The sequence below is a fragment of the Pseudonaja textilis genome, chromosome Z (assembly GCF_049901715.1).
Source record: "Pseudonaja textilis isolate UNSWEBS1 chromosome Z, rPseTex1.2, whole genome shotgun sequence".
NCBI classification, from domain to species: Eukaryota; Metazoa; Chordata; class Lepidosauria; order Squamata; family Elapidae; genus Pseudonaja; species Pseudonaja textilis.
Window position 1 is genome coordinate 1,376,372 of NC_142008.1, and position 23,212 is coordinate 1,399,583.

General features: G+C 49.9%; 1 protein-coding gene across 1 annotated transcript in view; it reads left to right on the forward strand.

Moving 5' to 3' along the window:
- SETD2 (SET domain containing 2, histone lysine methyltransferase) overlaps positions 1–23,212 on the forward strand; it is a 72,671-nt gene that overhangs the window by 45,136 nt on the left and 4,323 nt on the right. Inside the window, 9 exon segments of the mRNA XM_087917124.1 lie at positions 6,034–6,232; positions 6,235–6,267; positions 6,270–6,685; positions 17,168–17,216; positions 17,909–18,068; positions 19,188–19,869; positions 20,397–20,513; positions 21,385–21,542; positions 21,700–21,811. Coding sequence (XP_087773250.1) covers positions 6,034–6,232; positions 6,235–6,267; positions 6,270–6,685; positions 17,168–17,216; positions 17,909–18,068; positions 19,188–19,869; positions 20,397–20,513; positions 21,385–21,542; positions 21,700–21,811 — 1,926 coding nt within the window.

Here is a 23,212-nt window from a genome sequence, read left to right on the forward strand (position 1 = left end):
CTTCCGGGCTGCAGGAGGGATGGACCTCCGTCCCCATAATCCTTCAGACTGCAGGAGGGATGGACCTCCAATCCCCATAATCCCCCAATCTGCAGGCATTAGGAGGGGATTGGACACTCCTCCCGTCCCATAATCCCTTCCAGACTGCAGGAGGGATGGACCTCCATCCCCATAATCCTTCCAGACTGCAGGAGGGATGGACCTCCGCATCCCATAATCCTTCCAGACTGCAGGAAGGGATGGACCTCCATCCCATAATCCTTCAGACTGCAGGAGGGATGGACCTCCAATCCCCATAATCCCCCCAATCTGCAGGCATTAAAGGAGGATGGACCCCCGTCCCCATAATCTTCCAGACTACAGAGGGATGGACCCAATCCCCATAATCCCAGACTGCAGGCATTAGAGGGATGGACCTCCATCCCCATAATCCTTCAGACTGCAGGAGGATGGACCTCCATCCCCATAATCCTTCAGACTGCAGGGAGGATGGTCCCCATCCCCATAATCCCTTCAGACTGCAGGAGGGATGGACCCCCATCCCCATAATCCTTCAGGCTTTAGGAGGGATGGACCTCCATCCCCATAATCCCTTCAGACTGCAGGAGGGATGGACCCCCATCCCATAATCCCCACTGCAGGAGGATGGACCCCCATCCCCATAATCCCTTCAGACTGCAGGAGGATGGACCTCCATCCCCATAATCCTTCAGACTGCAGGAGGATGGGCCTCCATCCCCATAATCCCTTCAGACTGTGAGGATGGACACTCCATCCCCATAATCCCCTTCAGGACTACAGGAGGGATGGACCTCCATCCCCATAATCCTTCAGACTGCAGGAGGATGGACCTCCATCCCCATAATGCAGCCTGCAGGAGGGATGGACCTCCATCCCATAATCCTTCAGACTGCAGGAGGGATGGACCTCCATCCCCCCATAATCCTTCACAAGGCTGCAGGAGGGATGGACCTCCATCCCCATAATCCTTCAGACTGCAGGAGGATGGACCTCATAATCCTTGAGCTTTAGGAGGGATGGATCCCCCATAATCCTTCAGACTGCAGGAGGATGGACCTCCATCCCCATAATCCTTCCAGACTGCACGGGGAGGATGGACCTCCCCGTCCCCATAATCCTTCAGACTGCAGGAGGATGGACCTCCATCCCCATAATCCTTCAGGCTTTAGGAGAGGATGGACCTCAGTCATAATCCCTTCAGGCTTCTGGGAGGATGGACCTCCATCCCCATAATCCTTCCAGGCTGCAGGAGGGATGGACCTCCATCCCCATAATCCTTCAGACTGCAGGAGAGGATGGACCTCATCCCCATAATCCTTTAGGAGGATTGACCCCCATCCCCATAACTGCAGAGAGGATGGACCTCCAATCCCCATAATCCCCCAATCTGGGCATTAGGAGGATGGACCTCAGTCCCCATAATCCTTCAGACTGCAGGAGGGGGAGGATGGACCTCCATCCCCATAATCCTTCAGACTGCAGGAGGATGGACCTCCGTCCCCATAATCCTTCAGACTGCAGGAGGATGGACCTCCATCCCCATAATCCTTCAGACTGCAGGAGGGATGGACCTCAGTCCCCATAATCCTTCAGACTGCAGGAGGGATGGACCTCATCCCCATAATCCTTCAGACTGCAGGAGGATGGACCTCCATCCCCATAATCCTTGCAGACTGCTGGAGGGATGGACCTCCATCCCCATAATCCTTCAGACTGCAGGAGGATGGACCTCCATCCCCATAATCCTTCAGACTGCAGGAGGGATGGACTCAATCCCCATAATCCCCCAGGAGGATGGATCCAATCCCCATGACCCCAATCTGCAGGCATTAGGAGGATGGACCTCCAGTCCCCATAATCCTTCAGACTGCAGGAGGATGGACCTCCTCCCCACTTAATCCTTCAGGCTTTGCAGGAGGATGGACCTCAGTCCCCATAATCCTTCAGACTGCAGGAGGGATGGACCTCCATCCCCATAATCCTTCAGACTGCAGGAGGGATGGACCTCCATCCCCATAATCCTTCAGGAGGAGACTGCAGGAGGGATGGACCTGTCCCCATAATCCTTCAGACTGCAGGAGGGATGGACCTCCGTCCCCATAATCCTGCAGGCATTAGGAAGGGGGGATGGACCTCCGTCCCCATGAAAATCTTCAGACTGCAGGGAGGATGGACCTCCAGTCCCCATAATCCTTCAGACTGCAGGAGGATGGATGGACCTCCATCCCCATAATCCTTCAGACTGCAGGAGGATGGATCCTCAGACTGCCTCCATCCCCATAATCCTTCAGACTGCAGGAGGGATGGACCTCCATCCCCAGTAATCCTTCCAGACTGCAGGAGGGATGGACCTCCATCCCCATAATCCTTCCAGACTGCAGGAGGGATGGACCTCCATCCCCATAATCCTTCAGACTGCAGGAGGATGGACCGCCTCCATCCCCATAATCCTTCAGACTGCAGGAAGGATGGACCTCCATCCCCATAATCCTTCAGACTGCAGGAGGGATGGACCTCCAGTCCCCATAATCCTTCAGACTGCAGGAGGGATGGACCTCCGTCCCCATAATCCTTCAGACTGCAGGAGGGATGGACCTCAATCCCCATAATCCCCCAATCTGCAGGCATTAGGAGGGATGGACCTCAGTCCCCATAATCCTTCAGACTGCAGGAGGGATGGACCTCCCATCTCCTACATAATCCTTCCCCAGACTGCAGGAGGGATGGACCTCAGTCCCCATAATCCTTCAGACTGCAGGTCCCCATTAGGGATGGACACTCCATCCCCATAATCCTTCAGACTGCAGGAGGGATGGACCTCCATCCCCATAATCCTTCAGACTGCAGGAGGGATGGACCTCCATCCCCATAATCCTTCAGACTGCAGGAGGGATGGACTCCCCCATAATCTGCAGGCATAATGGACCTTCAGACTGCAGGAGGGATGGACCTCGGTCATCCCCATAATCCCCCAGATCTGCTGCAGGAGGATGGACCTCCAGTCCCCATAATCCTTCAGACTGCAGGAGGGATGGACCTCCATCCCCATAATCCTTCAGACTGCAGGAGGGATGGACCCTCCATCCCCATAATCCTTCAGACTGCAGGAGGGATGGACCCCCATCCCCATAATCCTTCACACTGCAGGAGGGATGGACCCCCAATCCCCATAATCCTTCAGGCTTTAGGAGGGATGGACCTCAGTCCCCATAATCCTTCAGGCTTTAGGAGGGATGGACCTCCAGTCCCCATAATCCTTCAGACTGCAGGAGGGATGGACCTCCATCCCCATAATCCTTCAGACTGCAGGAGGGATGGACCCCATCCCCATAATCCTTCAGACTGCAGGAGGGATGGACCTCCATCCCCATAATCCTTCAGACTGCAGGAGGGATGGACCTCCATCCCCATAATCCTTCAGACCTCCGTCCCCATAATCCTTCAGACTGTAGGAGGGATGGACCTCGTCCCCATAATCCCCCAGACTGCAGGGGAGGGATGGACCTCCAGTCCCCATAATCCTTCAGACTGCAGGAGGGATGGACCTCCGTCCCCATAATCCTTCAGACTGCAGGAGGATGGACCTCCATCCCATAATCCTTCAGGCTGCAGGAGGATGGACCTCCTCCGTCCCCATAATCCTTCCAGACTGCAGGAGGGATGGACCTCCGTCCCCATAATCCTTCAGACTGCAGGAGGGATGGACCTCCGTCCCCATAATCCCTTCAGACTGCAGGAGGATGGACCTCCATCCCCATAATCCTTCAGACTGCAGGAGGGATGGACCTCCGTCCCCATAATCCTTCAGACTGCAGGAGGATGGACCTCCGTCCCCATAATCCTTCAGACTGCAGGAGGATGGACCTCCGTCCCCATAATCCTTCAGACTGCAGGAGGGATGGACCTCCGTCCCCATAATCCTTCAGACTGCAGGAGGATGGACCTCCATCCTCCATAATCCTTCAGACTGCAGGAGGGATGGACCTCCTCAGTCCCCAAATCCTTCATCCCCATAATCCTTCAGACTGCAGGAGGGATGGACCTCCGTCCCCATAATCCTTCAGACTGCAGGAGGGATGGACCTCCGTCCCCATAATCCTTCAGACTGCAGGAGGGATGGACCTCCATCCCCATAATCCTTCAGACTGCAGGAGGGATGGACCTCCGTCCCCATAATCCTTCAGGCTTTAGGAGGGATGGACCTCCGTCCCCATAATCCTTCAGGGTTTAGGAGGGATGGACCTCAGTCCCCATAATCCTTCAGGCTTTAGGAGGATGGACCTCAGTCCCCATAATCCTTCAGGCTTTAGGAGGGATGGACCCCGTCCCCATAATCCTTCAGGCTTTAGGAGGGATGGACCTCCGTCCCCATAATCCCCCAGCCGGCAGGAGGGATGGACCTCAGTCCCCATAATCCTTCAGAGTTCAGGCTTTAGCAGGGATGGACCTCAGTCCCCATAATCCCCCGGCCTGCAGCCTTTAGGGAGGGGGGTGTCCTCGTAACACCTCCAGTGAAATCAGACCTCCAAGGCCGAACCTCTTGATTGGGCCCATCTGCCCGGCCAGTTTCCCCCTGTTCCCATGTAATTAAGGGAGCGAAAACTCCCCCTCCCCCCGCAGGGTCCCGGTTCACCTCGCAATCCAATCAAAGTGGCTGGTGGGCTCCTCCGTCCCTTTCCTCCCTCCCCTTTGGCCACCTGTTGGGATGACCTTGGTTCCCGGGGGAGAGAGCTCCGCATTTTTTTTTCTACTAACTACTTCCAGCCCGTCTTATCTTTCTCTCCTCTCCTTACTCCCCCTCCGCCCCATCGTGTGCGCGGCAGCTGGAGGGGCGCAAGACGCCTCACCCAGATTCAGTTCGGAGCTGTGGGGGGGGCTTCAACTCCCAACAGCCCCCTTAAGGGGGAATCCTGGGAATTGAAGTCCACCGGCCTGAGAAAGTTGCCACGGTCGGTGGTCCCTACTCTAGACCAGCGTTGGAGCTTGTAAGTAGTTGCCGGAATACGCGAGCGATGAGTTCCAGGCAGCCGGAAAGGAGAACGCTCAACCTATGATGCACTGCCGCTCTTGTTACCTTCTCAGGCATGTTCTAAGCCCCCTTTGCTGACGTAGAGATCTCTGGTTGATCCAGGTTTGTGGTCTTCCGGTGAACGTCCTTCCGTGGGGGGCCAAGATATATGTGTGGTTCTTGTTGCCCTTTGGGCTCCGTTGCTTTTCTTTCAAACGCCCCATGACCCAACTGGGGAGCGTCATCCGTGCTAGAGGAGAGGTGGGGTTTGCAGAGAGGAGGAGGAAGGACAACGACTGTGGGGTCCTTGGTGTTCTCTGAGCTCGGTCCTTTCCTGGCAGATGTCTCATGACCCAACTGGGGAATATTATCAGGGAAGGAGGAGTGGGGGACCCTTAGTGCTCTCTGGGCCGGATGGTTTCCTCGCAGACATTTCACAACAGGGAATATTATCAGGGCCACACAGAAGGAAGGAAGGAAGAACAGAGTGGGAAGGAAGGAAGGAAGGAAGGAAGGAAGGAAGGATGAAAGGAAGGAAGGAAGGAAGGAAGGGAGGAAGGAAGGAAGGAAGGAAGGACAGAGTGGGAAGGAAGGAAGGAAAGGAAGGAAGGAAGGGGAGGAGTGCGGGGTCCTTGGTACTTTCTGAACTTGGTCCTTTCCTTGCAAATATGCCCCAACTAGGGAGCCGTCATCAGTGCTGGAAATGAGGGGGGTTTGTGGAGAAGAGGAAGAAGAAGAGAACTGTGGGGTCCTTGGTGCCTTCTGAGCTTGGTGGCTTCCTGGCAGACATTTCCTTACCAGACTACGTGACCTCATCAGTGCCAGCAGGCTGAGAGACCACCAAGGACCCCACTGTTCAGCCCCGAGCTAGAAATGTTTTCTTGTATCAGAACCACGTGGGGATGGAGTGGGGGGGTCCCAATCCAAGAAGGTCTGTAACCCAAGGCCCATTTAATGGGGAACTGACCCACCCACCCACCCCCCGGTGTTGTCTCTGTTGACAGATCATCAGGACGCTGGAGCTCCTGCCCATCCCGAACAAGAACATGCTGGAGGAGAGCAAAATCCTTCCCATCATCCAGCGTTGGGCCCGGACCAAGTCCGCCATCCCCCCGCAACTGAGCGAAGGGGACAGTTATTCCAGCGAGAACACCTCCCGGGCTCACACACCCCTCAACACGCCCGACCCGACCTCCAAGCCCTCCTGGAGGGCGAGATGGACACCCCCAAGAAGCTGGCCTCCGGAGGCTCAAGATCATCAGCGAGAACAGCATGGACAGCGCTCTCTCGGACACGGCCAGCGAGGTGGAGCTGAAGGAGAGCAAGGAAGACCTCGAGCCCCCCGACTACCTCCCGACCGAAGCCGGGGACGAGCCGCCCTTGGAGCAGGAGGCCACCAAGGAGGGCGCCACGGAAGACCTGATGGAGGCCCCCAAGGCTCCCGCCGCCGCTGACCAGGAGGTGGAGCCCGAGGGGGAGGGCAAGGAGAGCCACACCCCCAAGCTGGAGGACCCCGTGGCGGCTGAAACCCCTTCCCAAGACGAAGAGGAAGGGGTCTCCGATGTGGAGAGCGAACGAAGCCAAGAACCGACCGACAAGTTGATGGACCTGAGCGACTTGGCTACCAAGCTGCTGGATGGCTGGAAAGAACTCAAAGTAAGTTAAAGTTAAAGTTAGTCTTTTGGGGCTTCAGGTTTTGTAAGATTATTATTATTATTTTTTGTTTAAAACGCCTGTGTGTTGGGTTGCGTTTGCATGTGCGAGTTTTCTTTCGAGAGGAGAAGGAAGGAATAACAGAATGTGGGGAAGGAAGTCATAGATGCTTGGAAGCTTAATGCTTGTCAAGATCACTGCACCTATTATTTCCTAGTTTGGCCCATTTAATTTTTTGTTTTTTTGCCGTGTGATCTGAAGCCCCATTTGGCTCAGCCATGGAAGGAACAGGAATGAGAAGTCAGGTCGCCTGTCGCACCACAGGTGGCGGGGCCTGCATAGTATAATTAATCCGTTAATAACAGATTAGTGAATTCATCGTTTAAATCTGAGGAAGCTGGACTTTCAGCAGGTTAATTTCCAGCAGAGTGGAAGCCCTTCTATTACAAACTGGATTTTTTTAAAATGCCAAAGCAGCTTATGAGAGCACTGAAAAAAGCGACTTGGGACCGTTTTTCATGCTAACCTCTGCGGCCTCCCGAGGGTTGCGTGATCAAAATTCAGAAAGTTGGCCACCGACTCATATTTATGACTGTTGCAGCATCCTGGGGTGTGTGCATGTGTGCGTGTGTGAGTCACGTGATCCCCTTTTGCAGCCTTCTGACAAGCAGGAAGCCAGATTCACTTAACGAATAGTAATAACCGCAGTGATTCATTTAGCAAGAAAGGTGGTAAAATGAGGCAAAGCTCATTTAACAACTGTCAGGCTTAGTAACAAAACGTTGGGCTCCATTATGATCGTAAGTCGAGGACTACCGGTAAGGTGAATTTTATCAGTCGTGTGATCAAATTCTTAATCCGAGGGATAGGGAGCACGGTTGTCCTGCAAAGCATTTGAATAGATGTTCGAAACCTGTTTTGCATTTTCAGGAATAGCAAATAGTTCAGAAAGGTTCGGCCCACCCAGAGGGTCGGTGGTGTTATTGTTCCTGAGTTGTTAGTAAATTAGCACCCAAAAAAACAAACAGACAAACAGAAATGGAGTGCTGGAAAGGCCAGCAAAGGGAAACCCCCCCCTGAAGAAGAAGAGAAAGGGGCGGTGAGATTAGATCCTGTCTTTCGATTTTTTACTTTTCCCAAGTTACAAATCTCCACAGCAGCCATTTTAAGGGGGACACTTCCACTCCCAGGATCCCTCAGCCAGCAATGACTTAAGAGGGGTGAACTTTAACCCCCAGAATTCCCCAGCCAGCATGATTTAAAAGGGGAGGACTCCCGACTCCCAGAATTCCCCAGGCAGTGCGCCTCAAGTTGAGTGGAAATATACTTACTGGCTTGGGAATTCTGGGAGTTGAAGTCCATCCACTAGGAGGTGGGATTCAGCCAGTTCTCACCCGTTCACCCGAACCATTAGTTAATTGCTTATGGCTGTGATGGCAAACCTATGGCACACATGGCAGAACTGGCATGCAGAGCCATCTATCCGGGCACACCAGCTGTCGCCTGTTGGTCTTTTGGCTTCCGGTGCGCTCATGCGTGCCAGCCAACTGGTCTTCACACGCATGTGCGTGCCAGAACAGGAAGACTAGGGGGTTGGCACTCATTGGTCTTCGCCATACACGCCAGGGAGCTGCTCTTCCGGTTCCCAGCACTGCCCCGTGCACACGTGCTCCCATTTGGGCTCTCTCTCTCTACCTCTCCCTTCAGTTAATACCCCTGGACAGGCAGCCAGGAACCACTTAACAGTTGCAGCTGGAATGCAGCCTTATGCTGAATCAAGTCAATAAACAACAGAAACGGACAGGATTAAGGCAGGGAAACCCATCCAGGGATGGGGGTTAACTACCCTCCAGGAAGAAAGAAAACGATTACGAATATTTTCATTATAAAGAATATTAAGTTAGCACTTCTGTCATCATCTGATACGCCCTGGAGTTCCCCAGGACCCTTTATAGCTGCTGCAACATTGGCTACTTTCTTGTTTCTTCCTGGGGGGTGGGGGTGGGAGGAGATACAGGAGGGGACAACGGTGCAGCTTGGTCACTCGGGCCGTGAATTTAATGCATGTTTGGTCCAGCCAGCTGTATTGCTTCTGCTGCGAAGCCCCCAGCCGGGAGCAGAGCCGAGATAGAAGGATAGAGTCCGGGAGGGTTAAGGGCTTCCAGTGAGCATACGCAGCTGCTCTTAGCCTCCCTCTCGACGGCTGCCTCTGCTTTGGGGTTGACTCTTTTTTTAAAAAAACAACAACAACAGAGGAATGGCTGTTTTTAAGTTTTCTGTGTTGTTTTAGTGGTCCTCTCCTTTTGGGGTGTGCCTCCCTCCCTCCCTCCCTCCCTCCCTCCCTCCCTGTTGAAAGCCTGTAGTCATGGAGCCCCCACAACGTCTGAGGACAAGCTATTTATTCCGTGGTTCCCCTTAAGGAATTTCTCCATAGTCCTAGGTTGCTTCTCTCTTTGGTCGGTTCCCATCCGTCGTTTCTTTTTGCGCCCTTTGGTGCTTTGGAGAATAGATTGACACCCTCATTTTTGTAGGAGCCCCTCAAATTTCCTGGCATTTAGAACAATTTATCAGTAGAACCATTTACCTCCCTATCTCCGCAATGCTCCAACAGTAGAAATTTTAAAGAAGAAATGGGACAACCGTTCGTCTGAAGTGGGGCAGGGTTTCCTGCCTAAGCAGGGGGTTGGACTAGAAGACCTCCAAGGTCCCTTCCAACCCAGTTTATCCTAGTCTGTTCTAAATAACGGAACAGAGACATTTCCTAACCTTGAGACCAATCAAGTTGGCCACGCCCACTGGCCACACCCAGTCACATGGCCACCCAGTCACACCCACCCAGTTATTTAGGCGGAGAAGTAGTTCTCAAAGCATTTGAGTGCTGCCACTGGACCCTTCTTAAAGGTTGAGAGATGCGGGGCTGGCTAGTAAGTGAAGCGGGGTGAGGGGGGTGTTGGTATAATTCATTCTTTTTCTTATTTCTAGTTGCATTTTTTTTTTTTTGCATATATATGTATATTATTTTGTGGGGGTGCGTGGGGTACGTCTACAATATCGGTTTTTCTGTATTCAGTGATTCCCTGTATCTATTATCCTGTCTGGATTGAAACTGAAGGTATTGTGAGTTTGGGACAGGTTGCTTTCTGACATTAAGTGCCTTAGGGAGAAAACCTGGCTGTTTAAAGTATAGCTTGTTGAACTGCAGAATCTTATGTTTGCAATCTGAAAGAAACTTCTAAAAGCAGTTTAGTGACGTTGAAGCTTGAGAATTAACCAAGTTTAATTTCTAAGTGAAGTCAAGGACAAATACATATATTTGCTAAGGTCATTTTTAGGTTTTTCGTTTCCTTTTCAGGATACCTCTGGCTCTCAGCTCAATCTTGGCCAGCTCTGGAATCATTCTCTATCCAAGGTTACTACTTCAGAAGTTAAAGCTAAACCACATTTACATTTTTGGGTGACCGCCTAGGCAGCATTCAGGAAGGTTTTTAAGGGGCTGGTTTTGGATATATGGATTAATGAAAATCTCCAATGCAGGATCTCCTTGCATTGCCAGCCATGTATCTGAAATCTTATACTCTCAGATTCCTACCTGTGGGAATATCTTATCTTCCCACACGTGGGTTATCTCAGGTCTCTCCTGTCCGTTGTCATGGCGTTTAAGAGTTAGCTGCTTCTGTCTGACTTTTCCAAGAATTTGATGTAAGTTCACTAAAGAGAAATCTAACCTGGAATTAAAGAGCAATTTCCCAACAGTGAGAAAAAAAATAATAATCAGTGGAATTAATCAGCCTCCCTCCGGAAATACGATATGAGGCCTTTTTTTGTTTCATTTTTTGTCAATTTGTTTGTGCGTTTGTGCATGCCTTCACAGCCCTCCACAACAGTCGTAGTTTCTCCTAGGGGGAAATGAATTGGCTGGTGGTATAAGGACTCCTGCTTTGGCCAGGGGGTTGGACTAGAAGACCTCCAAGGTCCCTTCCAGCCCCAAGATGGTCCTTTTGCAGCTTTCTTTCTAGCATAGTCAGTGGGGGGAGCTAGATTCACTTCACAGCCGCGTGACTCACTTAACCACGGCTTGAAGTGTTACAAAAATGGGGGCAAAACTCACTCTTCAGCTGTCTCGCTTAGCAGTGGAAATTTTGGGGCTCTCTTTTGATCAAGGACCACCTGTACTCTTAGGCAGCCTATTTTACATCTTTTTTTAAAACAACCTGACAAAAAGCTGTCCAAGGAAAAACCCAGTTGGGTGACTCCCACTAAGAGTAAGACGGGTAGCGGGTGGAATTATCTACAGAGCTTCTTCTCCATTACCATCCACCAGGTCACGGTTGTTCTCAAAAATGCGTTTCTTCCCAAAAGATAACTGGACTTTCTCGGTTTCTGTTTTCCTTTCTTTTATTCTTTCTTTTTCCTTCCTTCCTTCCTTCCTTCCTTCCTTCCTTCCTTCCTTCCTTCCTTCCTTCCTTCCTTCCTTCCTTCCTTCCTTCCTTCCTTCCTTCCTTTCTTTCTTTCTTTGTTTCTTTCTTTGTTTCTTTCTTTCTCTCTTTCTCTCTTTTTCTCTTTCTTTCTTTTTGCTTCTTATCCACGAACCGAAGAAAATATTTTCAAGGAGGAAAACAGAAAACAAAAACGGACCCCAGAAATTTCCAAGTTGCCTTTTGGAAAGAAAAGAACTTTCGGCGACTCAAGGGTTGAGCTCGAGGGCCTTGGAAGCAGAGGTCCTACCCTCCGTCCCTCCAAGCCTCCTCTTGTGGGCGGGTGGGGCTTCAAGGCCGCGTCCTCCCCCCTCCTCCCCCGACCTCCTCACCCTGAGCCCCTCGTAGTAATTGCAACCATTTCCATGCAGCTTCTCAGGGCAGCCAGGAGCTCCTTAACATCCCCAGCTGGCCCACAGCTCCCATTATCAACTCCGTCCTCCTGAAGAGTGGAAAAGCCTGTGGAAGAGAAAAAAATTCCCAGCGAGAGATGGTTGACAAGCTGCCTGACGCATGAGCGATAGGCTGAATTAAGACCGGAAAAATGAAAGCACAGAGGTGGCTAAACTCTTTGAGGCTGAAAAATTTGGGGGCGTCCAGCAACGACGCTTGGGGAAGCACCCCCTAATTCCTGGCGGGAGAGCCGGATCGTGTGAGCTATTTGTTTTATTTTACACACCACGTGTACTCCTTTGCACATGCCTACAGCCCTGGCTTGGCGCTTCGAGGGCTTCGCTGGAGGGAAGGCCTCGAACCCAAGCCAGGGCCCATCCGACACGGAATCCACCTTGCAAACCAGCACAACCACACACAGACCTGGGGGGGGCGGGGGGAAACCCCGTACGTTTTCAGCACGGGTTTTATGCACCCCTTTTCCTGCCAGTGATGGGAAAAGGTGCATGGGTCTCCCCGTGCTGAAAACAGACACCGTTGCACTAACAAACCATCATTGCCTTTGTTTCCGTGGATTTGCGCGAAGAGCCGGAACTGGGGATGTATGAGTGACAGGTAAGTCTTGCACAAAGACAGACAAAGTTAACCCTGTGGGAAAGTGTCCAACATCTATAAGGTGGGGTGAGTAATGGTTCCATTGCTGGTCGCCTCTCCAAATTGGCAAAAATGACAGTGGTGGCTTGCCTTGAACGTTATCCAGGTTAGAAATCCTTCATAGCCATCCCACCGTCCTGAAGCCCAAGAGCCAGTGGGTCCTCCATTAAAAAACTTGCTTACATTACCTATCAGTTAAATAAACCGTAGATTGATTGAGCGTCCATTAGTCATTATCTTCAGGCTAGTTTCATGCTACTTGCGTTGGGGTGTTTTTTTTTTGGCTGCGCCTTGTGAGTCAGTGGTGTGACTACCTGGACAGTTTTCTTGGTGGGGAGAGAGCGATTTGAGAAGGGGTCGGCTGTTGTCTGCCTCCGAGGGCTGAGATAAGTGACTGGGCCAAGATCATCACTAGTTGGTTGTGTGGGTAAGGCAGGACCAGAACTCCCAGTCACCTGGTTTCTAGGCAGGTGCCTTAAGCACCGCTTCTCAGTCTCAGCAGAGGTAACCTGCGTGCACTTCTCAGCCTGCCTGCTCTAAGACCTGTCCTTAGTAAGCATCCTATGTGGAATCTCCCATGTTGGAGGATACTTGTAAGACAGCTAAGTTTCTCTGTAGCGTGCAGATATAGGATGATAAGGATCTCAGTTCTTCTAGTGGAGAAAAAAATGCGCATTATTTTTTAATCTTCAAGGCGTACTAAACCTCTAAACTTTTAGCGTTTTCCCCAGAATCGGGAGGTTATATAGATACAGGTGGTCTTCGACTTAGAGAATATTGAGAATAGAATTTCTGTGGCTAAGCAAAGCGCTTGTTAAGGAAGTTGGGCCCGAGGTTACGTTCTCCTGCGCCACAGAGGTTAAGCAGTTATTAAGTGAATCACACAGTCGTTAAGCAAATCGAGTTTCGCCTCCCTCCCGCCCTTAATTTTGCCTGTCGGGAGGTGGCTGGGACGGTTGCAAAAGGGAACCCCGTGAGCCCAAGGATGCTTGAACCATTATAAATATACGCCGGTTGCCCAGCGACTGAATTTTGATCCTGTGATGGAGGGGTCGTAAGTGAGAGGACAAGGCCCGTTTCTTTGTGTGTGTCCCGCCATAACCTCACACGGTCACTAAATGAACGGTTCAGGATGATCTTTATTGTGAGGGTGCAGATAGTGTCGCCCCAGAAGAGAGGTTACGGGGGGGCGGGGGAGGAAGGAACCCTCATTACAGGTGCTCCTTGATGGCCTCAAGGTGTCCTCTTGACCAACAAGAAATACTCCAGGATGCCACAGAGGGGAGTTACAGGTAGTCCTCAACATACAACAGTTCATTTAGTGACTGAAGTTATAACAGTGCTGAACAAAGTTTTTCACACTTGCAACCATTGCTGTGCCAAGGGTTTGAATGTTGATCACAGGGACACTGCAACTGCCGTAAACTTGAGTCAGTTACGGCAGTTGCAGTGTCCCTGTGATCAATGTTCGAACCCTTGGCAACTGGTTTGTATTTACGACGGCTGTGGCGTCCCTGGGGGGAGGGTAATGTGGGAAGCTTCTGACAAGCCAACTCAGTGGGGAAACCGGATTCACTTAACAACCATGTGCCCATCTTCACAAATGCTGTGGTTCACTTAACAACTGTGGCAAGAATGTTTGTAGAACAGGTCAAAACTCACTTAAAAGATGTCTCGCTTAGCCACATAAATTTTGGGCTCTGTTGTGGCCATAAGCCGAGGACTGCCCGTATCCTTTCCTCTCCATTTTGGGCGGCTGAGCTGAGCTGATTCCTGCTTTCTGCTTCTCACTAAGCCTGTTGAAATTTAAACAAAATTATTTTTAAAGAAAAATTCAACATCTGACTTTATGCTACCAATCCAAGCAGTCCTTGACTTTTTACGACCAATTGCTTGGCTACCTGCCAAGACCTACCTGAGAGTTACCTACACCTCAGATCCAAAGTCCCAGTGGCCATTCCTCTTCGCCCTCCATGACTGTGGGACGGGCGCCACCAGTCCTGTGTTTATGGCGGTTTCCAGTGTGCCACTGTCATGTCACAACGTTTTAAGATGCTTTTGCAGAAAACTGACGTTTTATTTCCATTTTTTGGCAAAACCGGCCCCTAGTGAACAGGTGCTTCACTTAATAACCAATCTGCATGGGGCGGGGATTAGTTACACCCAAGATTTGAAGTTCCAACAGTCGCACCCACACGCACCCACATACACGTACCATGGTCACATAGTCGCACTTCAGATGCTTGATAACTGGGCTATTTGCAGTATCTCATGGCCATAGGACTGTCTTGTAACAGTTTTGTGGAAAACTGGGTGCATCATTTGATTTTTGACAAAACTGGCCCGAGAGCAAACCATTGGTTCACTTAACGACCATGGCAGGGGTCTCCAACCTTGTCAACTTTAAGACTTGTGGACTTCAATTCCCAGAATTTCCTCGGCCAGCTTTCCTTAAAAGATGTCTTTCTTTAGTGGCCATGGTCCAGGGGTCTCTAATGGTGGCCACTTTAAGACTTGTGGACTTCAACTCCCAGAATTCCTCAGCCGGTTTGCTGAGGAATTCTGGGAGTTGAAGTCCACAAGTCTTAAAGTGGCCACCATTGAGACCCCTGGACCATGGTGTACACTTAAACAGTTCTCACAAATGGATTCAGAAAATGGGGTTTCTTGCCAGTGACATGGAAGGGAGGGAGGATAGGATAGGATAGGATAGGATAGGATAGGATAGGATAGGATAGGATAGGATAGGATAGGATAGGATAGGAAAGAAGAAGGAAGGGAAGAAAAAGACAGACAGACTTTATAACCCTCATACCCTACCCTAACTCAAGAAGTACCCGTGGTCTGCAACCACACTACTGATCCACACCCTGCGTGTTTCTGTGCGCATCAGAGGGAAAGAGAAAAGGATGACAGCCAAGGGACAGTTTCGGCTCTTTTCGCATCCTTTTTTTTTTAATGCAAAGCAATTGCAAAAAAGTTGGGGAATTCATTTATTTTTGTCCTTTTTCCAAAATTGTTCTCATCCACCGTGGGAAGTTTGTTTGTTGGTTTTTTTTTTTTTTTTTCATTTGGCTGTGTGGCGAGATTTTTGTTCACAAAATCTTTCCTTGGAATCTCTTACATGTCTGATAGTTTGTTTTTTTACTTTTCACACTTAGTAAACTTGGTTAAAAACCTTTCCTTCCCGTCTCCGTGGAAGTGGGGAAAAAAAGTGTCAGTTGGCCCTTCAATGAGGACAGAAGGAATTGGTTATTTAGGCCTCACTGGGGTTCCTACTTTCATGCAACTAACCATAATCTCCACTGGATCTTGGGGAAATGATTCATATTAATTATAATATTTATATTTTCTGTTCTTGCTTGTAATAAGTTTTAAGCAGGACTAACAGATTTAAGTACTACTGGTAGTCTTCAAAGTACAGCCACAGTTGAGCCCAAAACTTCCATTGCTAAGCAAGACCACGTTTAAGTGAATTTTGCACCGCTTTACCACCCTTTTTTTTTTTGCTACGGTTGTTAAGTGAATCACTTCAGTTGTTCATTTAGTCACGAGGTTATTAAGTGAATCCGGCTTCCCCGTTGACTTTTGCTTGTCAGAAGGTCGCAAAAGGGGAATGCATGACCCTGGGACACTGCGACCGCCATAAATGTGAGTCAGTTGCCCAGCGTCTGAATTGGATCAGTTGACTCCAGGGATGCTGCATTGGTCATAAGTGTGAAGAAGAGTCCCAAGTCCCTTTTGTTAAGGACTGTTCCAGCTTCGGTCACTAAGCGAATGGTTTAAAATCGAGGACCACCTGCATTTGAAAGCAGCATTGCACTAGGTATGTTAAGGAAGATAACGCTGAGATGGAAGCATTAATGGTTTTGTTTAATAACACACAGTATGTATTTATTTAGAAAATATCCATAGCCACTCAACTCGCTCCATAGCCTTGCAGAAATAATATTTCAATAAATCCCCGACAGCAACTCAGTAAGCTGCATATCTCCCTGGGGTCTCCAGGCCACGTCTCCTGTAACACCTCCTGTCTCCCTGCTGTAGATGGGACTGCCCCAAAGGTGCTTTCTCAGGAGGCACCAGGACTTTTCTTGGTGTTTCTATTTCCTTTGAAGGCGTTTCGTTTCTCATCCAAGTACCTGGTTCAGCTGGAGAACAGAGCTGAAGAAGCTTCTTGGGTGAGAAGTGAAACACCCTCAAAGAAAAGTCCAGTTGCCTGCTGAAAAGGCACCTTCGGGACAACTGTGACCCGGAGGACTGAGAATACCCGTAGACTTTTATTGATGTGGCTAGGAAAATAGGGTCCTTCAAATAATGAGAAGGAGCCATCACGGAGAAGGCCCTCCTTAGGAGGCAGGACTCTCAAGTAGGGTGATGTTCCTTCTCTCGTACCTGGGGCCTAATTCACGACTTCCTGGCTTAATTCGAATCATGGTTTTCTGGTCCATGTCAGCTCATAAACGTACCCTTTGCCTGCACGTAGGTGGTAGGACTTCCTTGTCCTTCAAGCGGTAAGGCATAATCTATTGTGGGTGAGGACAGAGGTGCTTCACGGTTGATGAAAGAGGAACTACGAAGAATCAGAAACAAGCTTAGATTTTGAAATTGGTGGGGGTGATTTTCACTTTGGCAAGGATGGCATGTAGAAGAATCTCATTCTTTGTGATTCGGTATCATCGTTTACTCTTATTGATTTTTGTTATTTTTCCCATATTTTTTTTGTTTATATTGCATTGTATGATAGTATTATGACATGATATTGTATTATTTACATTATGTTATAATACATTATTATATTACATTACAATACTGCGTTATATTTCATATTTCATATACCATATACCATATATATATATATATATATATGTATATGTATATGTATATGTATATGTATATATCAATAATACTAGGTTGCTTAAAGGTACAGCTGATCCTTAACCTTTTGTGTTTCTAATTGCAGGAGGTCTACCGGATCCCAAAGAAGAGCCAAGTGGAAAAGGAGAGCAGCGGTAAGTATGCAAAGGTGTCACTCTTTGGAGCTTTCTAGACCAACGTTTCTTAACCTGAGCAGCTTTAAGATGGATGCAGCCAAGATGGCGAAATGCTAAATTATAAGCCCACAGCCAGGTCTGGAAGACAGATTGTCTACCATTGTGAAAGAGGAGGAGAACGGGCCTCTGACTGACTGACTGGTATGAACTGATGGAAGGATAGGTGGAGGGATGGAGATAAGTAGATATGGATGGATGGATGGATGGATGGATGGATAGACAGACAGACAGACAGACAGACAGAAAGATAGATAGATAGATAGATAGATAGATAGATAGATAGATAGATAGATAGATAGATAGATAGATAGATAGATAGATAGATAGATAGATAGATAGAGAGAATGAGAGAGAAGGAGGTGTGGGGAGAGAAATTGTATTTCTAAACACTAACCTGCTGTTTATTAGTATTCTGAACCATTCAGTTAAGAAAAAGAATGTGGTTTTATGAGATGTTTTATGTATTTACTTATTTCATTTTTATCTTGCCACTCATCTCATCGAAAGGCAGCTTTGCAGGTTGGCTGTCTTGATTAATTTTCTTTCTTTTTTTTTTTCCCCCACCTCGTCTCCCAATGCTGGTTAGATCTGGCCTCGTAGTTAAACAAAATGTCCCCCCTGTAAACCACCTTTCTCCGTCCTGTTACCAGATCATGGGAGAGAGATGATGGGCCGAGAGCCCCCGACTGCTCTCAAAAATCAGAACAGAGAGCGGGAGCTGGAAAGGCAGAACAAAGAGAAAAAAAAACGGAGGGAGTCCTTGTCGCCCCCGTCGGCCTACGAACGAGGCACCAAGCGACCGGATGACCGGCAAGTTGGGAAGGGTTCAACCTACTTTTCCGTTAACACTTTCAGGTAGTCCTCAACTTACAATCATTCGTTCAGCGGCAGAAATTGTGATGGCGCTGAACAAAGGGACTTGGCAGCCAGTGCTCAAAGTTACGACCATTTATTTAATAGGAGGGCCAACACAGTGATCCTGGTCGCCTTGCTTAATGACTGCAATGGCCAGCCACGTTGGAGACATTAAGCTAGGTACACATGCAACAGCCTCCATTACAGTCATAACTTGAGGACTACCTGCATATAAAACAGGTTGAAAGGGTTTTTTAAACTCATTTTAAAAACCTTTTTAGGTTGCCCATGCTTCAAAACAGCCGTTCCTAAGACGATATATAAAGCAATCCTTGTAAAGATTTTTTTTTTTAATACTAAAAACACGGCGTGTGCTGGGAAGAATCAAATTTAAAAAATGCCTAAAATTCTATTTAATCACTTGCAAAGACGGTGTGGGTTTTGTGTTAATGATAGCCTCCCCGGACACGAGGCCTGCCAGAAGTCGATGGGGGAATGGCTTCACAAAGCAACTTTGCCAAGATACCTAAAATAAAGTTAGTCCTCGACTTACGACCACAATTCAGCCCAAAATTTCTGTTCCTGGGTGAGACTTTTATTAAGTGAGTTTTGCCCCATTTTACAACCTTTCTCGCCATAGTTGTTAACTGAATGACTGTGGTTGTTAAGTTAGCAACATGGTTGTTAAGCAAATCGGGCTACCCCGTTGAAAAATACCGGGAGGCTCCAAAGGTCAGTTGCCAAGCACCAAAACTTTGATCACAGGACCACAGAGATGCGGCAGTGGCCTAAGGGCGGAAAAACAATCATAAGACGCTTTTTTCAATGCCATTGTAACTTTGAACAGTCACTAAATGGACTGTCCCAAGTCGAGGACTACCTGCGTTATGGTGCCTCGGAGTCCAACCTGCTTGAATTTTTTAACAAGACAGTTTGGTCTTGTGGATAGGCTGCTGGCTGGGCGCCAGGGAGTTCTAGTCCCACTCGATCCGCGCGCACGCGGCCCTCTTCCGCTGGGATTTTCAGCCCTGTTTCCCTCCCTCCCTCCCTCTCTCTCTCTCTCTCTCCCCGCAGCTACGACACGCTGGCCACGGGTTCGAAGAAGAAGGTCCGCCTGAAGGACCGCAGCAAGCTGTCCACCGAGGAACGGCGGAAGCTCTTTGAGCAGGAGGTCGCCCAGCGCGAGGCACAGAAGCAGCAGCAGCAGCAGCTGCAGAGCCTGGGCATGGCGTCCCCGCTGCCCTACGACTCCCTGGGCTACGGGGCCTCCCACCCCCCGTTCATGGGTTACCCCCCAGGCTACCCCATGCAGGCCTACGTGGACCCCAGCAACCCCAACGCTGGCAAGGTGCTCCTTCCCACCCCCAGCATGGAGCCCATGTGCTCGCCGGCCTCCTACGAGCCCTCGCAGACTCTGGTGGGCCACGCCATGGAGCCCGGCCTGGCCACCTCACAGCCTGTGCCGGTGGTCCAGCATGTAGCAGCCCCCCTGGAGGTGTCCACGCCCCAGTACGTGGCCCCGAGTGACCCCATGGTCCACCAGGAGCCCGGCGTGGCTGTCTTGCCCGTGGCAGCGCCTGGTCCGGTCCAGGGACAAAGCTACGGCGTCTGGGACTCCAGCCAGACAACCGTGGCAGTGCAGCCCCCCTACTCGCCGGCTCAGTCTCAGCCCACCATCTATTACCAAGGACAGGCCTGCCCAACGGTCTACGGAGTCACCTCGCCTTACTCTCAGGCCACGCAGCCCATCGTGCAGGTAATCTCGCCCAGGTGAAGTTGCGGCAGAATTGGACGCGGTCTTCCGCCAGGTGGTGGGGGGAAGACGCTCAGAATGGGCGGGGGGCAAAGCTCGTTGAGACCACCTCTCCATTGTCCTCAACTTACGACCACAACTAGGGCCAGAATTCCCATTGCTAACCCGGGGGTGTTCAGACAGTTGTGCCCTATTTTATATCCTTTTTTTGCCACTGCCATTAAGTGAGACACGTGGTCGTGAAGCAAGTCCACCTTACCCCATTGACTGCTTGCCAGGCGGTCGCAAAAGGGGATCACGTGACCCTGGGACACTGCGACCGTCATAAATATGAGTCAGTTGCCAAACATCCGAATTTTGATCACGTGGCCCTGGAGATGCTGCAACGGCCGTAAGTGTGAAAAACGGTCATAAGTCGCTTTTTTCAGTGCCGTTGTAGCTCTGAACAAGTCACTAAACGATCTTTTGTAAATTGAGGACAATACGAATGCAGACTAATCCTCGGAAATGGCTCTTCCGTTTTGTTGTAGAGTTACGCCCAGCCAAGTCTTCAGTACATCCAAGGACAACAGATTTACACCACTCACCCTCCGAGCGTGGTGGTGCAACCCACAACGGCCGTCGCCACTATCGTCACCACCGGACAGCCCCGCCGATCCAACAGGTAGAGAGGCGGAGGGAGCTTGTTCCTTTCATGTCGTGGTGGTGCCATCATACTTGTGAAATGGTTTTGCAGGAGCCCATCTGAATAAAAAGGACTCTTTGGTCCTCGTTTAACAACGGTAACAACGGGTCTGGAAATTGCGTCATTCCTAAGTTGAAAAACCACGTGAGCTCCCCACCTATCGGGAGGACGCTTTCATCAGTCTCGGGGGGCTGTTGTTAAGCGAGGACTTTGTGGGCTATTAAATGAGGACCTCACGTGACAGGAAATTCCGATTCCCTGCTGGCTTCCCCATTGACCTCGCCTAATGGAAACCAGCAGGAAAAGTCACGAGTGACCCCGGAGATGCTGGGATGGCTGGAAGTATGAGGTCGGGTCGTTAAGTAGCATGGTTCAGCACTGTCGTTAAGTCCAAATGGGCGCCGAATGAGTAGTTGTTAGAGGAGAGTCCTTTTACAGCGATATTTCTGAACTTGATTGCTTGGAAGATTCGTGCATGGTTTGGCTGTGGAATTCTGGGAATTGAAGTCCACCTTATCTTCAAGGGGCCAAGCTTGAAAACACTCCCCTTAATAGTGCGTGTTTCGCATTACACTTCCCATCAGGGCAAATATTCCTAAAAAGAATCCTGTCCTTTTCCAAGGTGGGTCAAAGGAGGAGCCAGATTGTTGGGGGCAAGAGGCTGACTCTGTAAAACCGCTCAGAGAGGGCTGTAAAAGCACCGTGCAAAGCGGCATACAAGTCTTCATTGATGCTGCTATAAAAGCAGGCTACAAATATTGGAAGTTTTTGAAGAGGATTGCTTTGCAGATCCGATCTCTCTTCTTTTCTCACCTCTCTTCCCTCCTCCTCCTCCTCCTCCTCCTTTTCAGCCAGAACTGGTGGTGGCCAACAACCTACTGGACCTGCCTCCTCCGTCTCCTCCCAAGCCCAAAACCATCGTCCTGCCCCCCAACTGGAAAACGGCCCGTGATCCGGAGGGCAAGATCTACTACTACCACGTGGTCACCAGGTAAGGCCGGCCTCCGCTCAGGAAAGAAAGAAGGCCTGTGGACATTCGCCACGTGGCAGGGCCTGTTCCTGGAAACCCCAACCGGCACCAGCGGTCTGGGGGGCGTTTTTTTTTGGGGGGGAGGGGAATCCAGGACTGACACCCCCGCTTTGTGCAGGCAAACCCAATGGGACCCTCCCAACTGGGACAGCCCAGAAGATGATGCCGGCCTGGAGCACGAAGCCGAAATGGACCTTGGCACACCGACGTACGACGAAAACCCCATGAAAGTGAGTTGGAGGGAAGCTCCCCCTGACGGGCATAGCGCGGGGTCTCTAACCCAAGCCGTTCCCCAGTTACGGCCCGGATGGCTTAGCGGCCGCTCGAATGCGTAACGGGCCCGAAATAGGGGACGCCTGACCCAGATTCGAAGTTAGCCCTTGACCAGAAATGGAGAAGCTGCAGGTGTTGGCAAGGTTTTTATTTATTAAAAAAAAAACCATAATGAAAGCAAATTAATGCATTGTTTTAATTTAATAAAATAGTTATTTTTTTAAAAAATAAAAATAAGCAGGAAATAAGTCAGCTGGCAAACTACAGATAGTACTCAGATTTACGAAGGATTCCCCCCCTCCAAAAGAGAATTTCCAATTCTGAAGTCCTCCCCACCCACCCACCAGTGTTCTGCCATCGTGGAACCTGATTTTTGTGACATTTTTCTCTCCCCCCACCCCACCCCCGAAGGATTTGCATCCTTCCTGAGCAAAATTGGATTGCTGTTTGGTTGACCTGTTTTATATGACCATCGGGGGACCTGTGGCTATAATGGGGAGGCTCCATTATGGTCGTAAGTTGAGGACTACCCTCTAATGGTAGACTCTCTGTGCATTCCATAGCTAATTATTCGGGTAATATAACTACTTGAGTTATAGGCAGGTTAATTAGCCCGGTCATAAGCTCAAGGAGAGATTCCCAGTTGTTGCCATTATAAGTCAAGACGTTGCAATGGGTTTTTACGACGGTTGTTGAGCAAATGAGGCGGCTGTTCAGCGAAGCACTGCCATTGCTAAGCAGACTGCGTTTGTTAAGCGAAACTGGTTTTCCCAACGGGCTTTTTCCTTTTGCCGGAAACCAGAAGTAAACAGTGGCAAAAAAAAGGGAAAAATCGCGAATCACGGTTCGTGTGACTGCAGGTCCACCCCAAACTGCCCGTCAGAGTCAGCCCCCAAAACACAGCCATTGTAAGGTGTCTGTGCGTGGGTTGAAAAATGAGTCGCACAAAGGCCTTGGGGGGGTATTGTCATAACTTCATATGGCTGTTAAGCAGGCCCATCATAACCTGAGGACTCTCAGTAATCTCGTAGAAAAAAGATATAATCCCCGAACTCCTCAGATAAATCCTGAAAGATGCTCTCCATGCCAGGGGTCTCCAACTTGGGCAGTTTTAATTCTGGTGGGCTTCAACTCCCAGAATCCCCCAGCCCAGCAAGGTTTGGCGGGGGAATTCTGGAGGGTTGAAGTTCACCGGTCTTGAAGATGTCATGGCTGGACAGCCGCTGCTTGCCATTAAACTTCAGCCATGGGATCAGAACGTTCTTTCTTCCCATCATCAGCACTGATGATGTTACCCGGCTGGATCACGAGACGTCTCCGCTCGGAGAGTAACCAGGATCCAGCTGCCAAAATAACGT